The sequence below is a fragment of the Colletes gigas genome, unplaced genomic scaffold, assembly GCF_013123115.1.
Source record: "Colletes gigas isolate AHSC1104 unplaced genomic scaffold, ASM1312311v1 Colletes_gigas_Sc00074, whole genome shotgun sequence".
Lineage (NCBI taxonomy): Eukaryota > Metazoa > Arthropoda > Insecta > Hymenoptera > Colletidae > Colletes > Colletes gigas.
This window is the reverse complement of record NW_025106703.1, coordinates 37,989-50,442: the sequence shown is the minus strand read 5'-3', so window position 1 is coordinate 50,442 and position 12,454 is coordinate 37,989. Positions and strand designations below refer to the sequence as shown.

Genomic DNA, 12,454 nt, shown 5'->3' with positions numbered 1-12,454 from the left:
AACTACTTTACTGGATGGATCAGTTTTAGCTTTATATATCCATTTACTACCGATACATTTCATGTGTTCGAGCCTGTCTACTATTTTCCATGCATTTCTACTCTTTAAGCTACGCAATTCCTCGTCCATAGCGGATTTCCATTTCTCTGATTGAGGCGAATTTATTGCTTCTTCAAACGTCGTTGGTTCTTCTATTTCTGTCAAGTTAATCTCTATATTCTTAGGTTTACCCTTGCAACCCCATGGATTTCTTATCACTTTCTTACCTTTAATTATTTTATTCTCCCCACCTTTGGAATTATTCTTTTCCCTGTTTATATCGGCTCTCATATCGTCTACTCTTACCACTGGTGTATCAGAAATACCTAAGCTATCTACCTCCTCGTCCTCGGTTTCATCTATGTTCGATTTTACATCAATGGTTTTTGTAGCATTTATCGTCATACTCTCCTCAATATATGGAATTTCATACGTCCTTTTATTATTAATATATTCATACCCATTTACTCCTTCTATAAATTCTACGTGTTTTGAATGTATTACATCGTTCTTGGTAGGATCCCACAGTCGATAACCTCTTGTTTGGGTTGAGTATCCTACGAACACACATTCTCTCGCTCTCGAGTTAAGTTTATGTCTGCCTAATTGCGGAACGTGTACCGTAGGCCGATGAGATGAAGACGAGGCAAAAGTATGCGGGTACGATTGGTCACTGTCGCTAAGCCACACCTCATGCACACGCATTCTAGATCGTCGCGCGCTATTAGTCGACGCGGTCACACACACTAATCGTGTCGCCTGACAAAGACGCTTGGAGACAAAGTGAGATGAGACGACGTCTGCGTTGCGGTGGATTTTAAACCATGGGCGTAGGCTCGGATTATAGCGTTCTATCTACAAAGCAAATAAAAATATCATTATGTTTCTTAATACACTTATTTACAATTACTTATACATAAATATCAGGGTGTTACTTACTTATTCCGTATCTTCTGAAAGACTGCTTCCACTTGTGCTTTCTGCTTCAGAATTGCTATCTGCGATTGTCAAATCTGCCATCATGTCATCTATTAAGTTATCCTTCTCCCAATACTGTTTCTCCAGCTTCTCGACGTGTTCGCAGCAATTTTTCCAATTTTCGGCTGTTATAGAAGTTAGAGCATCATCTGTTAGTTCAGATAATTCGGCACTGGATAATGTAGAGGGATTATTTTACCTTATTTTACGTTTTACTTGTGCCCAAATCAGCTCAATAGGGTTGAGCTCACACATATAGGGCGGCAATCTTAATATTATATGCCCATTTGCTTTCAAAATTTCATCAATTTTGTATGTTTTTTCTTTCGATTTATTTTGTTCGATTAATTCATGTAATTCATACCGTCGCATGCTTTCAGCGAACGGAATATTATTTTTAGTTAGCCATTCGATCATTTTCGGCTTTGTTGCATATTTGGAAGGAGGCTTGTTTATTTGCACCGAGTGATAAGGTGCATTATCCATTACAATAATGGTTTCTTCGGGAATGTTCGGTATTAATTTTTCTTGAATCCATCTGTTAACAATTTTTGTATTAAGAACAAGTGTGAAACGTGAGTAGGATAACTTATCAAATATCTAATTAACTAAGAAATTAAAGTTAATTAAAGACACATGTAATTCAATTTCATGTTAATTTATACATACCTTTGAAAATTTTCCCCATTCATTTGTCCGTGAAAATCTCCCGTTTCACACCGGACTTTAAATACTAATTTCGCACCATTAACAAAGCCTGCCTTCCCTCCAGCATGTACAATTATAAGACGATGTGATGTACTGGTGTTTTTCGCAATGCCAATTATGTCCTCACTTTGCCAACACTTTCCGAAAGATAGGGTATTGTCCACCCAAGTTTCATCAATATAAATTATGTTTTTCTTCTGATTGCGGTAATATTGAAGAGCTTTTAAATATTTGCCTCTCCAGGCAACAATTTGGGGCCGTTCTATTAGGACTTTCCTAATACTGATGCTTTTCTTCCATTTAAAGCCCATACTTTTTAACAATTGCCGAAGTGTATCTAATTTCCAAGGAAACTCAATTTGTTGTCTAATTGCGGCTAATAGTTTTGGGCCACTGGGCACAATTTTCTTCTCGACGTAAAAATCGTAAATTATGTTTCTTATGACACTCCTATCTTCTTCCGAACAATGAAACTTCTTCTCAATACTTCTCGGACGTTTTTTCCTAGGATATGAAAGATGTTTATCTTCTGTGGACTTGGAATCTTCCTTCCGGATCCTCGTCACCGTTGATACGGAAACACCGGTATAGTCCGCAATACGCGCATTGGCTTGCTTCACGGCATGCAGATATTGCCCTTTATTTGCTTCTTCGTCACACTTTCGGATTACATGCCGAATAATGTTTCGGGCCTCACTATGGACGGTTTGGCCCCTCTTTCGAGATTTCATTTCGTTTATTAAATATTTAATTTAATAAAAAGTAAAACTATAAAACTAATATTGAATAAATAAAAATGTAAAAAATGCAAAAAGTAAAAAAGGATAAATATGTATAAAGACAAAAAGTAAAAACGATAAATATGTAAAAAATGCAAAAAGTAAAAATGGATAAATATATATAAATGCAAAAAGTAGAAAAAATAAATACGTATAAATGTAAAAAACGAAATATATAAAAAATTAACTAAAATTAAAAACACGATAATAAACTAAACTAAACTAAACTAAATTGTAAAAAACACTACACTACTATTGTTAGAATGTGGAGGGCTCAAACACTGATTTGAGAACCTCGTCTAACGGGGGTCCGGATCACGAGGGAATAGGAGGATGGAAAAGTAATTCTCATGCGTTATATAGATTTTCACGTCGTCGAAAGTTCGACGACGTCTTTTATTTTTATCGGCCCTTTAAATTTGATACAGCCGTGTTCGGCGACGCGTGATCCGTCTGGCCGTCGTCTGGCGGCTGCTCGTGTCACGCTGTTCTGAAACCAAAAGAGACGGAACTATGTGTAAATATTCGGCAACGTGAGTCACGCTTTCCGTCTCGTTTTAATGTACACGCGCTCCTGATTATGCTCGTCGCGCTCAGGAGCGGGAAACTCAGCTGCCGCGTTACGCGGCTAAGCTAGTGGACTGTATATGTTGTGCGTTCCCTTTAAACCGGGAAACTTCTTATTGCAGTTTTGGGAAGACGAGATTCAACCTCGTTTCTTCCTCGACTGCAGGTTTTGACTGTCGTAGGAGAGGGTAACGGGTGGAGGTTGTAAGGCTGCAACCGTACCCGCTCCTCGGCCCTTTTTTACCACCTTATGGCGTGCGTACGGGCACGGTGTGATGCAGGTGTGCCAACGGCGCCCTTGGGTCGACTTACGATTGGGCCTGACACCACGTAGCTTGATGAATTAACGTCCTACGCACAGTGACCGTACTAGACTGGCGATCTTTGGAGGTATTCTGCGATTCGTCGTAAGCTGGGAGTGAAAGTTGTCCCACACTTCGACTAGAAGGTGGTAAATCCACCCAGGGTATTTTATACACCCCTGGATTGTGGGTTACGAACCGTTTGATATACTAGAGAGGTACGAGAGTCAACCTCGATACCTTAAACACGACCTCTGATTGCAGCGATCCGTGTTCTCTTTTACTTTTGGATTTTTTCAGACTAAGGTGGGTCGTAGCCACTGCTGAATACGAAATCTCGGATTTTAACCTGCGAGATTCTACAGTCAATAAATTAATTAATCAGGTCGTGTTCCGATCTGATCTTTTTAACAGGTAAGCGATTATGGAAGTATCGACGGCACCGGATGGGTTCCCTATCCGTTTTCGTCGAGACCTTCCTTGCGCTTCCGACTCTAATTTTAATTGAAATAAATTAACGTGTGTGGAAGTTAAGACGTTACCGGATGGATTGCCTATCCGTTTTTTCGTGTTAACTTCCGTACCACGTTGGTAATTTCTCCGATAGTTCGAGGAGCTCGGAACTAGTCGGCCGTTTTGGAATTTAACCACTTGCGCTACGAATAAACTTCACGGTTGCGATGCCGTGCGCTACAATATAACAAGCGATAAAGTGTCACATCTACGCCGCTCCGCGTATGCGAGTGCAATTCTTTAAGCAGCGACTCAGCGCATTGGTAGGCTCTTACATAAAGAACTTTACACGGATATAAATGAATACTCACGACAACAATAACATTTTATTAATTAATAATCTACTTTTGTATGATAAATTTCGAAACATTTTGGAATATGTAATGCCACAAGGCATTTCTTGCACTCCCAAGTAGTCTCGCTGCGTTTTTTATGTTTGCTACACACTTTACATCTTCTTTGGGGATTTTTTTTAGCTTCTGTGGGTGGAATATTCCTTGGAAAATGGCCCCAATGTTTTGATTGTAAACGCAGTGGTACGTCACCAGCAGACAGTCTTCCACGTTTTTTGTATTCAGGCATACATACACTTTCTAAAATCTGTTGCGCCACATCTAATCGGAATTTGGAAAATGTGTATTTTTTACTTTTTGATATATTTAATTTCTTTGAAAATAAAACATAAGCATTAAAAAGTGCAATATCCATTAAGTAAAAAAAGATTTTTTTATAACTTTTCACGTATTTTCTCATAAGTGAAAAAGAAGATAAGTAGCTATCTTGGAGATCTACCCCACCCATGCCATCATTATATTCTAAAACGATATTGGGCTTTACAACGATGTTATTAGTTTTCCATCTCTTCTTTTCTACTTCCATCATCTCAATTTTTTTATGTTTTGTAGATAATAAATATATATCTTTTTTGTCTTTCCACTTTGCAGCTAAAATACCCTTGCATGATCTTGAAATAGCTTCTGATCGTTTCAGCTTTGTCGTTGCGAGATCTTTCGGCATATTCTTTCTATTACATCTAACTGTACCAATGGCATTAGTTTTTATGGATTGTAATTTTTTAAACAGATTTGGCGAAGAATACCAATTATCCAAGAACAAGGTGTGTCCGAAATTGGATATTGGTGTGCACATAAACATGGTAACATTTTCGGAAGCACTGGTGATTGAATTTTTTACTGTATCTTGACCTGTATATATTTTAAATTTGATACAATATCCTGATTTAGACTCGCACAATTTATAAAATTTGACTCCAAAACGTGCCCTCTTTGATGGATTGAACTGTTTATATGACATTCGACCGGTATATTTCATTAGAGATTCGTCTAATGACACATATTCTTCGGGAGTGTACATACTCGTAAATTTCTCATTGAGATAATCGATTATATCTCGTAATTTGCACAAACGATCATCTTTATCCACAACTTCATTATTAGAAAAATGTAAAAAATGGGAGAGTTGCATAAATTTTCGTAATGGCATTGTTTTTCGAAAAATGGGAGTTTCAATAATACTTCTTCCTGACCAATAAGATTGGACATTCGACTTTTTCACTTGTGCCATCAAGATGCATAACGCAAAATAAGCATGAATTTCATCAATATTCGTATCCCTCCAATTTTCCTCAGATTGTCTTATTTTTCGGGCTGTATTTCCTATTGTTTGACTCGCGTAACGATTGGTTTCTGTAACAATGATATTCCAAAAGTCTTTTGGTAAAATTTGGTTTAGCATTTGCAAAGCTATGGTTTCTTCTGCCATTTCTATATTTATTCCAGGAATCCGTGAGTACTGCCAAATTTTGCTATTGTTTTCCTTGTTTCCCCATATCCATTCTTCAGATGTAAAATTAAGTTCACGCTCTTCACTGCTACTTTCTTCTTCACTATCAGATACTATAATTCTACGCCGCTTCCCAACAGGACAAACAATTTCCTCGCAGTCGCTATCTGTATCAGTATCGGATGTAATAATTAATCGTTTTCTCCTTGTACTTGTCAAAACTATATCACTGAGTTCACTATTATTATCAATATCACTGATTTCACTATTATTCTCCATTTTACAATATGAGTTGATATGATAAAAAATAATATAAATCTATTACTGTGCGACGCCGTGCACTCTAGAGCTGTAGCTCGAGAAATAAACAATCTCGTTGCTAGGCGACGTGTGCACCACGTTATTTTCATTTTTGCGATAAATGCCTATCGACGTGGTGTGCACGTCGCTCGCGGGTTTGAGACAAAAGCATCTCGACGTGCGTGGCACGTCTTTTTAGCGCAAGTGGTTAAGGGGGAGCGGGTTCGTATGCCCATGTGCTCTCTACCGATTCCAAATTTAGAGTGACGATCCAGCACGGTTAGTCGAATTCGGAGGGGCGAATCTCCGACTAGCGGCGCTGTAGACGAATTTGAATTCGTCTTTGTCCAACTTATTATTGTCGTACCTTCTCTTTATACACGCGCCGAAACGTTAGCTCGAAATCACGCGTAATTTCGTGGATCGCGTGATGTTTCGAAGAAATCCGTATGTGACAGTTTTTATAACCTGTCTTGTTTTTGCGTAGCGGACACGAGAGTCGAACCGTCTCGAGTCGGTTACATACGCAGAAAAACAATACCGGGTGACGGATAATATTTTACTATTCTTATACGCAACGAATTAACGCGATATTTAAACAACTATAATAGAAAAAAAGAATTTAAATTAAATAATTAAAAAACGCTTTGGATAGACTCGATACGCACTGGCAGATTACTCTGGAGAAACTGTTGGTCGTTGGAAAAAGCGTTGGAAAAGCAACGTTTTTCCCACTCTTTGCTCGAATCCAGTGTAGAGAAATTATTGCCATGTGGTAAAATGAGAAATGCAGAATAGTTGACCTGCTCATAGGGTTATTTGGGGTGTACAAGCAGGCAAAACTTCTGCCGCTTGCAGCACTTTCCAACATTAGAAAACTTCCTGTGCCTTCAAGGGTTCCTTGTCACCATAAACTTTCCAAGCCTACGGTCACTTTTTCGAAATTCAATAGAGACACGACCTTTAAGACTTAAGCACTCCTTGTTGCCTATCATCCTCTCAAGACAGCCCACATGTTTCCACTTCAAGACTCTCTTCCCTTTTCAAATTTTAAATTCTACATCTTTGCAATACATTGGAAAACAATTTGCGGATAATTTGAAATCGTTGTAATAAGACTCTAAGTTTAGTCTATTAAGAACATTTAATTTCGTTATATACAGGGTGTACGACCACCCCTGGGAAAAATTTTAATGGGGGATTCTAGAGGCCAAAATAACACGAAAATCAAGAATATTAATTTCTCGATTGTAGCTTCGTTAAAAAGTTATTAACAATTAAATTCAAAAGTTTCAAATCGTTCTGGAAAAATTATTTTCGATTGCGGGCATCAATTACAATCATTTTTGGTGAATAGACATACCCCCGAAATCTTGCGCATTTTCGAGAAAAAAATTCAGTGCGGGCAGAATTTTAAATGTTAATAACTTTTTAACGAAGCCTCCATCAACAAATTGGTATTCTTGATTTTCATCTTATTTTGGCCTCTAAAATCCCGTATTAAAATTTTTCCCAGGAGTAGCCGAACACCCCGTATATGTAAGGAAAAATAATTGACTTTTATTAACAATACAGTACAGTTTCCGTATTTACGTTTTCATTCATGAAAAGTTATGCACGAATAATAGTACTATCTCCCTCGAAAATACGGAATTGCTACGGCTATGTAAGAGTGTGCCGCTGAAGTCGAATGGTGTGGGCTACGCGAGGATCAAACGTGGGGACAAGGCGGTACCACACCGACCTGAAAATTCGGAGGTGATTTTAGCGGCCTCTTCTCATGGATGGCGGTCAGTTGAAAAACTAGGCACTGAATTAGTATTGATGGGCAGCCAGCTGTAGTGTGTGCGTAAATACATGTGAGTTGACTATGGGAGGAATTGAAAAAGACAGTGCAGTATTATCAGACGGCAGACCCGTGCCCAAAGGGAACTGCCCCTCCACTTACACACACTAATGCCAGCCACCTTGTATATGAGTTCTGGCGTTTCGTATAGCTTCGTGGATTCGAGAAATGCGGCGAATGTGAGTAAATCCTTCTTGCTCTCAACATAGCTGAAATTCGTTCTCGCATAATCTCGAGCCGAGATTTTCGGCTGCCCAGGCATTTTTGACTTTCCGAGCTATGTAGGCGTATATAAGCAAAAACCATAATGAAACAAAAATTTCAAAAATTTTTTTACGGAAATAGACGTTTTAGGACCCCCTGATCATATTTTAACTATTAAAAAAAAGACATTTTTTTACTATGCTAATGGACGTGCATTCATATATTTATTCTATTAATACAATTGGGTCTGAACAACCAAATGAATTTCAATATTATTTTAAATTTTAAATCTGAAAAAATTTTAAAATACTGCCCTATTTGTCCTCTTTGTTTAGCAATTTAAAAAGACGCTAACTCATAAAAATCAATCATACGAAAATGAATGGAAGTTGAGACCGCCACTACTGAAAATGAAAGACTGGAAAATTTTTCTTCTTTCAATAAAGGAAACTCTTTTGCTTAATCTTTTTCGAAGGCGAAGGCAAAACAGTCGATTTCGCCACGGCAACAATGGTTGGACGCGACGCGTGGACATTCCCCCGAAATAGGGGATCGGCTTTTGTTTTCCAGAAACGCTAGCGACAATGTATTTTCTAAGAGAGTCAAAGGTAAGGGCCACTGAAGGACGCTCAGTCTACGATACATTTATGACAGAGTTTTGGGGTGCATGTGGCCCAGTGATGCCAGAAAAGCACCGTCGGTTGCACACTCACACATGCCAGATACGCGTACGTGAGCTCGTGGAGTTTCGGAAAGACGACAAAGGCAAACTAACGCATGCCCTCTTTCTCGATTCTCCGAAGCTGCCCGAAGTAATTTCGGACCGCTTCGTGGGAGTCGAGAGAGAAAGGCTCACATTTGCCTTCTCGCTCTTAACAACTGAAATCCGACCTCCCGTCAACGGCATACGATTTGGATTCTCGAGCCGAGATTCTCGACTGCCCAGGCATTTTTACTTTCCGACCTATGTATGTAGGCGCACATAAGCAAAGTACCCATAATGAAAACAAAATTTTGTAAAATTTATTTTACGGAAATACACGTTTTAAGACCCCCTGATCATATTTTAATTATTGAAAAAAAAGAAATTTTTTTTATTAGTCCCATGTATGAGCGCACATATGTATATTATTAATACGATTTTTGAAAATCAAAATACTTTCAGATTGAAAATTAATAAATTAAAATGAGATTCCCCTTTTTACCAGTATTGTGCACGCTGTGGCATTTTTCAATAAGAAGAGTTCTTACTTTTATAACATAAACAAAACAGTAGAATTAATAATAGTAGAAATTAATTAATAATGATTTTCCTCGATTGTTTTGAGATAACCGTATCAATTTGTTATGACGAACTAAATAGAATTAACTAGAAACAAAGGAAAGGTGATCCCGTTTGCCAGTTTAATACAAAGTATGGGTTGGATCTTAAATTTTAAAAGGACATAGTCGAATATTTTTAAAGGTACAAAACATAGCGTTTCATTTTAGAACAGTAACATGAGTTAGCAGGTAATGTCATAAAACTGTTTTTCCCAGTTATATCCCTTTTTACCTGAAGTATAAGGTAAACAGTACGAGCTACAAGGTACGACTATCCGAAAATCGTTCACATTTTATCAATGTAAATGAAGCGGCCTTTCCATCAGAGTTAAATACAAAATTTTGTAATTTCTGTGAAAACAGAACTTTCATTAAATGTAGGTTGTAGGCTCCCACAAGGTTCGTGGAGCCGTTTTATTTAGTAAATAGAAAGTTCAATACTATTTATCAATACTTGAATTTATTTACAATATGTACATATGTGTTAACAGTTTTTCAATGTTCTTGGTTCAATTTTAATCCTTAGTTCGATTCTAATTTGCAACGGTTCTTGAGGTATTCTAACTGTTCTGAAATGTTCTAATTGAAGAGTCCTATGCCCCGCGAATATATACGGATTCCCAAATAGGTGGAGACATTGTGTATCCAATCAAGCCCCTGTCCATCCCTCGTGGGCCAGTCCTCAGATATTCGAAATCCCGCCCACTAAGGGTGGTACAGGGGTGGATGTCCGCGGTCCCAAGGGGCAGGTGTGGTCCCAAAGTACGGTGCTTAACGGCTTAATAGTACGGCAATTTGCTTTGTACCCTAAGGTACTTGCCAAATTGCTAATCAAGTAATTTAACTAATGTTAACTAAATAAGGGGTCCGCTACTAAGTGTTGGAATTCCCAACATAGGTGGTGCTTGAAATTGTTATGTTTTCACTGTTTTTACGAAAAGTACCATCCAGATTCATGTACTTCGTACATTGAAAATAACATATGTTAAATGTAATTGGTTAAATTCAACTTAAAAAAAAATATTCGAAGGTCAGACAAAAATATAATGTCACATTTAGTGTACGATTAAAATATGATAGAAAAAAATAAAAAAAAAGGATTTGTTTTGGCAGGGTTTGAACCTGCAGAGCAGAAGAAGCTCGGAACTTGCAAGCAAATACCTTGTCATTCACGCTACGCTGGTTGCTGAATGTATTTCTATTTCTGAAGATAAGTATCTGGAATAACTTTAATAATATCTCAAAGTAAAACCTAATCCAAAATCGGGTACCATTCCAACTTTTCCTTGTTAGAACCGAGTTTTCAATTTGTCTTAGCGAAAATCGTAATCACATTTTGCACATTATTCTAAAACATTTGTGGTATTCGTTTTCAATGCGATTTAAGTAAGCATGTAATGTATAAGATTTCATTTAATTTTTTCTTTTCTAGAGAAGATAGAGAAAAAGTTTATATAATTTTTTTATATAAAATTTAATTCGTCCTAAGATTTATATGAAACATTTAAAAGATTTTGTATACATTATGCCTATACATAGATCGGAACAACTATGAAACAAGAGATATAATCATTATTATCCATGGACTGATTATAGTCAAAGTCTAACCGGACTTTGAAATGAGAACATAAAACTTAAATGTAAAGTTTCATTTAAATTCATTTAGCTATTTATACTCAATCGTATTAATAATATACATATGTGTGCTCATACATGGGAATAAAAAAAATTTCTTTTTTTTCAATAATTAAAATATGATCAGGAGGTCTTAAAACGTGTATTTCCGTAAAATAAATTTTACAACATTTTTTTTTCATTATGGGTACTTTGCTTATGTGCGCCTACATATGTAGGTCGGAAAGTAAAAATGCCTGGGCAGTCGAGAATCTCGCCTCGAGAATCCAAATCGTATGCCGTTGACTGGAGGTCGGATTTCAGTTGTTAAGAGCGAGAAGGCAAATGTGAGCCTTTCTCTCTCGACTCCCACGAAGCGGTCCGAAATTACTTCGGGCAGCTTCGGAGAATCGAGAAAGAGGGCATGCGTCAGTTTGCCTTTGTCGTCTTTCCGAAACTCCACGAGCTCACGTACGCGTATCTAGCATGTGTGAGTGTGCACCCGACGGTGCTTTTCTGGCATCACTGGGTCTATTCATATACCTCGTCTGTGGTCCCATCAGTTTATTTTCGTCGGGGTGTTCGACCTTGCCGTGATCGATAGCGGTGCACTAACGGGGCCCTATTGTCAGCGCAGCAGGTAAGTCACACTTTAGCGTGGACACCCTGCATGCCTGCTGTCCCCACCAATCCATTAGACGTTAAGGAAGTGCGCCGTTTCTAGTGTCGACGTCGATGCACTCATTTATGTCAAATCTGGCTACACTGTTTCGAAGTAAATCCGTGCTCACTTCGGGCAGTTTCGGAGAATTGAGTAAGAGGGCGAGTAATAGTTTCGCTTTGTCGACTCTCCGAAACTACGAGTTCACGTAGGCGTGATTTCTGATTTGGCATAGTGTGCATCCGGCGCGCCATCTGGGAAGTCTGTTTTGTCATGTGGGGACACAGAATAGTAATTTCGGACTCGCTGAGCAAAGAATTATTACACAAATGCATAGTTCGCACATAGGAATCGCGCGTATGTAGGGCATTGTACAATCATACATGTAGTGGCTCGAAATTGACAGAGTGATGGAGAATGTGCGTGAAACATGTGAGGTGTGTCTAGAAAATGCAAATAATCCACCGAAATCATCATCGCACACGTGGAATTGACCAGACGGGCCAAATCATCGGCTTCATGCGGATTTTTTCAGATTCAATAGAATGGGTAATGTATTTAATAATTATTGATGTATTCTCTAAAAGGATTAACATTAAAGAAATTAAAAATATGACTGCGGAAACATCGATTTGATCTTTTAAAGAATATTTTTCCACGTAAGATTTATCTTTGAAGCTAGTGACGGATAATGGTCCAACTGTTTATTCAAAACTATTTAATGTATTCATGATCAAACATGGGATAAGTAACATCAAAACACAAAATTATATAAATATGATAATGATTTAATAAACCACAGTACTGCTGCGTATCG

General features: G+C 37.9%; 1 protein-coding gene across 1 annotated transcript in view; it reads right to left on the bottom strand.

The window, feature by feature from the left end:
- Positions 1–978: 978 nt before the first annotated feature.
- Positions 979–12,454, bottom strand: part of LOC122403784 — a 28,218-nt gene continuing 16,742 nt past the window's right edge. Inside the window, exons 3-4 of the mRNA XM_043407514.1 lie at positions 1,382–1,555; positions 979–1,189 (exon numbers count right to left, since the gene is read on the bottom strand). Of these exons, the coding sequence (XP_043263449.1) occupies positions 979–1,189; positions 1,382–1,555 (385 nt within the window). The remainder of the gene's footprint in view (positions 1,190–1,381; positions 1,556–12,454) is intronic.